This window comes from Anarrhichthys ocellatus, unplaced genomic scaffold (genome assembly GCF_004355925.1).
Source record: "Anarrhichthys ocellatus isolate YVR2014 unplaced genomic scaffold, GSC_Weel_1.0 scaffold2646, whole genome shotgun sequence".
In the NCBI taxonomy this organism is placed as follows: domain Eukaryota; kingdom Metazoa; phylum Chordata; class Actinopteri; order Perciformes; family Anarhichadidae; genus Anarrhichthys; species Anarrhichthys ocellatus.
In genome coordinates, this window is record NW_022282620.1 from 1 (window position 1) to 5563 (window position 5563).

The following is a 5563-nucleotide window of genomic DNA, read 5'->3' on the forward strand; positions in this document are numbered from 1 at the left end:
ATATAAGCTCACCTGAACCACCCAAAAAAGCTCAAAAACCACCCAAAAAAGCTCACCTGAACCACCCAATCATATTGGTATTAGTTATTGCTCTCATTATAGTTAGTAGTTTGATTCATATTGACAATATTCCCGCCCTTACGTTCCATCTGTGTGTGACTTTGTGTTACCGGTTCTCTCTGCATGTTGTGGGACGGCTGAGCCTCACGTAGAGCGGTCAGAAGGTCGTTGGTTCCAAGAGGAAACCTCAGCGCTCATCGATCCTTCAACTCAAAGCTAATGCAACAAAATTCCTTAAAATAGAACCTTTATTATATAAAAATGCTTTTGATACAAAAAAAAATAGTCACAAAGTGTACATTACATAAAGCATTTTTAACTGAGACAACAAATACAGGTTTTAAGGAGTTTTTACTGACACAGTGGTTTGAGGCGGGGCCTACAGCCCTTAATATATAAATGAGTGCTGCTCAGAGTTCAGAGCACATAGAGATCCTCTCCAGGAATGTCCCTGTCTGAGGGTTTGACGGCATCACACGACAATGACATGAGAGGTTCCTGTGGACTTAAACTGTGATCCAAAGGCGACAGCAAGGCCAGTTTAGAGGAAGCTTGGCGTGTTCTCTCTTTTTTATACTGCTGTAACTCCACAGCCAGGGGGAAGAGTCTTCCTTTAATTCCTGGGAAATAATCTCTTTTCTTTTTTCTAAGTGCATAAAACGTCTTCCCACTTTTTGATACCAGGTCTTGTGCAGCTAATATTAAAACATAATGATATTAAGTGCTGGATTAACCCTGAAGACACAGTTTGTCTCCACCTATAGAATGATGGGAAAACAAGGACAACACGCTGCACCATGTAGTGAAAAACAGACCTGAAGCCTATTGAACCTTTGACTTTATGTTTGCAATGGCAACGTTTCTTTCTTTGGGAAGGCATTTAAACTTCACAGCGGTGTTTCATAGATAGGTTCACTCTACTGGAGGTGAGCAACTCAAGGCCTCGGTGTGCTTGTCGGACTGAGTGAGGTCCGGATCAGACGCAGCGTGCTTTAGCAGCCCGGTGCACCTTTTTGTACTGTTTTCAATGATTCAATGAAGTCTTCTGTGCGCTGGTATTGCGTTGCTGAGCACCTCGCGTCTTTGGCTCGAGTTGAAACAACTCAGAGCAGAAAAGCACCTGACGTCATCAGCATTTCTTCTCATTGAGGTGACGAGCTTTATGAGTTTACTGACCATGATCTGAACTTACAAACAGCAGGAGGCAAATTACTGCAGTACTTGATTGATAAACTGTTCTAATAACTATTCAGGTTGCGTCACATCCAGCAAAACCTACTAAAAATAATGTGAGTACTTTGTAGGTATCCCACGAATGGGCGGGGCCAACAAAGCTAGAAGCCATGCTGATGTTTTCGTCAGGTAACTTGTGTACTTCAGTAACAGCGCTTACGTTGTTGTTTTAACCCAAATGAAGATCTTTTCCTAAACCTAACTGAGTGGTTTTGTTGCCTAAACCTAAACTGTTGTGTCCTGTGAAGACGGAAGTTTATTTTGAAAAGACTGTATGCATGCAACGAGCGGACATTGACACATGTTGCTGGCATTCGTAGGAAAACACGAAAAATGAGGAGTAATCACACGGACCGTTGGGGATAAGTTGAACTATTAGGGAGCATACAGTTCATGGCTTGTGCTAAGCTAACGTTAGCACTCATTCCGGGGTTGCTCTAGCAAAAATTAAAAAAGGGAAAAAGACAGCGGAATACAAAAAAAGCTCTTTATGTTCGGGGCAACTAAATGTCCGTACAATGCGCCTTTTCCACCAGCAAAGCACTCTGTACGGTCAGCCAGGTGTGTTGATGACAGAACAACTGCAAATGCATCAGAAGCACACCAAGACCTTCAGTTTGATTTCTGCAACAGCTGTGAACTAAATGTCTCAGCTGGAACTCTTTCACTTTTCTAATCCCCCCCCGCCCCCCAAAAAGACTCCTTCAACCCCAAACACGGCGACCGACACAGACACGATGATCTACACACAAACAGAAATACGAATAACAAAAGTCGCTATAAGAATAATTTGTTATTAACTGTAAAATAGCTTCATGGTCTACTGTCAGTATGAGAGTGGTAATTTGGGGCTTTCGGTTTAATTATACGTCATAATAATAATAACTGATAAGAGTATGTACACGATAGCAGCAAACATACTTTTGGTAAACGGGACGATGAGGGTGAAGAAGACTCCACGGCAGAGGTTCAGATTCACTTCTCACAACTCAATCATTGACTTCATTACACATATGTACAATAGCTTTACACGTTGATATTCATTTGGTATGTTGTTGTGACATGGTGCTTTCATGGGAAATTAAAAGGAAGGACTGTTGGCAGATTAGTCTCTTGGTTGATTTGGGGAAAAGCTCCACCACTCCCCCCTGTGTTCAACGACTAAAGAATTCACAATTTGAAATGTGAGGGACACTATTCCAAAAAAAAAATATACAAAAAGTTTTCACACTTTGATCTTGGCCCTATTCCATCCGTCCGCTCGTTCATTCATACCGCCGCACATGACTGCGGTCATCATCTATTTTCTCTTTAATCCTACAACAGCTGTACCATCGTCACTCGTTCACGCACACGCATCCGTCTGTCCTAGGTTTTTCCGTGCGGAGCGGTGGATCAGCCAGCATGAATAAAATCGTAAAATAATTCCTCTCTGATTTATCTATCATTTTTAAAACTATATACAGTCCTGCCAACAAGGACGCTGTGAGGAAGGAGACGCTCTCACTCACTCGGTTGGTGCTGATGAGTTTTAGTGGAGGCCAGGAGCAGTTACTGTGAGTATGGACAGATGGAGTTCTTTTGATGGAGAAGTGAGGCAAAGGAGGTTTCCCTCTTTTGATGATATGAAAATCTAAGAGGGAGCTGCTGGCCGTGTTCACACATCGTCTCCTCCTTTGTGCCCTGCGGTGAGGCAACCTGCCACGACTAAGTGAGAGCAGAACACGTGGTAGAACTGATCCGATGCCGGTCACCCTGAGAGCTCCGAGGGGACTGGAATGATGAGATGACCGATGCGGGGACTTAGGGGACCTTGAGCAAGGCACTTGAGTCGAACCAGCTGAAACAAAAGCAGCGAGTGTGAGCCGGTCAGGGCTGGAAGTTGGCACGTGAGTTCTTTCCCTGGTAAAGTGGGGGCCAGACGAGGCCGGTTCTTTGTAGCGAGCGGACTGCATCCTTCCTCACGGGGATACGGGGGCCGTTGGGAGGGGTCACGAGGAGTCGGTGCAGGGCGAGGGGGGCGGGGGGCACAGGTGGAAGTAGGAGCGCTCGGTGGACGGGGACGGGGGGCAGCTCTCCTCGGCCGACAGGTACTGGGAGCGGGGCGTGGGGGGTGGAGGGTAGGGGTCCGAGTCCGAGTTCAGGTCCATATAGTACTTGTTGTGTTTGCCGTGGCCGCCGTGGCCCGCGGCCTTCCAGCGGCCCGCCGATGACGCCGGCCCGGCCGGCGGGTGGTGGGGGGTGTAGTCGCTGTCGCAGACGTCGGTGCTGCAGGGAGTGGTGGGCGGGGCGGCACCGCGGACCGGGTGGTAGGGTCTTATGGGAAGGAGACAGTTTGTTTAGATCACGGTTCAGGTTCACTTTTACGTCACAGTCGCACACACACACGTGGTGTGAAAGATCTTCAGCGTGAGTTAAGAAGACATAAAGCTCGCAGTTTGTTACAACTCCAAGTCCAAAATAAGCCGTGGAGGAGCAATCTTAAAAACATTTGGAACAACCAACTTCATCAGACACTTATTAAACTGTAATTCAGTCACAGTGACCGGCTCGTCAGCACAGAGCTGAACAGGTAACGCTGACGAAGGTCGCATTGACTTGCATTATGATGCGTTGAAGCTCTACCCAGTACAATTTGGGCAAGAAACTTGAATAAATCAAGTTGTTTGAAGGAGCTGTTGTCACAGCAAAATAAAATAGATATTAGAGATGGACTTCTGGTGTTTAACTTCCTGATAATAGCTCGAAGCAGCTTATAATACATCATTGAAACAACTAATGCCTAGATTTCTTTTAATCAGAGCAAATATAAAAAAATGAAATACAATCATTTATTTCCTCATCCTTAACGCGTTTCTTATCAATCACTGTGTGTTTTAATAATAAAGACGTTGGGACGGTTTAAGTAATTTTTCAGGACGGAGGTGAAAAAAGTTTGCCTGGAGCCTTATAGTACTGAGAAGAAAAAAAAATCGAAATCAGCAAAAATCGTAATGGGCAGGTCAGAAAAACCGGGAATCGGCGCATCTCTACTTCTATTGCATTTCATCTGTATTTGAACTCCCCTTTCAGAGGTTTCTTTTTTTCTATAGCAATCAAAAACATACCTCAACTATAGCTGTGTTCACCTGGAGCCATCGTATGATAATATGATTAAGATCTCAATCTTAGTGTCTCGTGTGAACACATCAATCAGAATAAATTGGCTCAAATGAATCTGTGCATCATTTTAGACACATTTTTTTGGGGGTCTTTGAAAAATCCAGGATCTCCACAAGAATTGAATAGTTCTGTGGAATTGTTTGACTGGACAGCATGGGTTGCAGCCATAACCCAGCAGTGGACAACAATAGAGCCAGAAGAGTGTGTGTGAGACGGAGTGAGTGTGTGTTACCTGTATGATCTGGTGGTGGACGGACTGTTGGAGGAGTAGAAGATCTCTGTGTTGTAGAGAGAGCGGTCAGTAGCCGGGGACGGAGGAGGGTTCAGGATCTGCAGACAGAAATTATCCCTGTGTTATCTGACTGTGGACAGGAAACAGTGTGCACACAGACTGCACACAGACTGTGTGTGTATGTGTACTTGTACTTGCTACATAGAGAGGACCACCAGTTTTTTACCAACACAGTGAGGACATTTCTTAAAATTTGGTTGGTTCTCCCTTTTTCAAAGGCCCGTTTGAGGGTTAAGACTTGGTGTTAAGATTCAAGTTAGAAATAGGTTTAGGTTAGGGTGAGGGTAAGATTGGGGGTCAGGCATTTAGTCTTCATGGTTATGGTAAGGGGCTAGGAAATGTTTTAAATTAATGAGGGTCCTCATAAATGTAGAAGTACAAGGATAAGGATATGTGTGTGTGTGTGTGTGTGTGTGTTTTTGTGGACCTGGGGGTAGAAGGCTCCCTTGGTAGATGATGAGCTGCTGGACGAGGCTCCGGTCACATGGTTCCTGTCATACAGAGGAGCTCCACTGCTGCTGCTGCCCATCAGGCTGACTGAGCTCATCATGGACTTCCCACAGGAAATACCTGCACACAGCAGTTCACACTTTACTAATACCGTAGGGCTGGGAAAATAGTAAATATATATTATCTCAATATTTTCATATTTTCCTTCTAAATATAATTTTCTTCTTTTTATATGTATTCTTTATTATGAAGTTTGGCTAATCATTTACATAATTGAGTCCATTTCTCTCTGAAATACAGCTTACAGGCAGTAGTATATATATATATATATATATATATATATATATATATATATATATATATATA

General features: G+C 44.1%; 1 protein-coding gene across 1 annotated transcript in view; it reads right to left on the reverse strand.

The window, feature by feature from the left end:
* Positions 1-1563: 1563 nt before the first annotated feature.
* Positions 1564-5563, reverse strand: part of LOC116378467 (low-density lipoprotein receptor-related protein 5-like) — a 5318-nt gene continuing 1318 nt past the window's right edge. The window contains exons 3-5 of the mRNA XM_031840347.1: positions 5175-5317; positions 4688-4785; positions 1564-3609 (exon numbers count right to left, since the gene is read on the reverse strand). Of these exons, the coding sequence (XP_031696207.1) occupies positions 3285-3609; positions 4688-4785; positions 5175-5297 (546 nt within the window). The 5' untranslated portion in view covers positions 5298-5317 and the 3' untranslated portion in view covers positions 1564-3284. The remainder of the gene's footprint in view (positions 3610-4687; positions 4786-5174; positions 5318-5563) is intronic.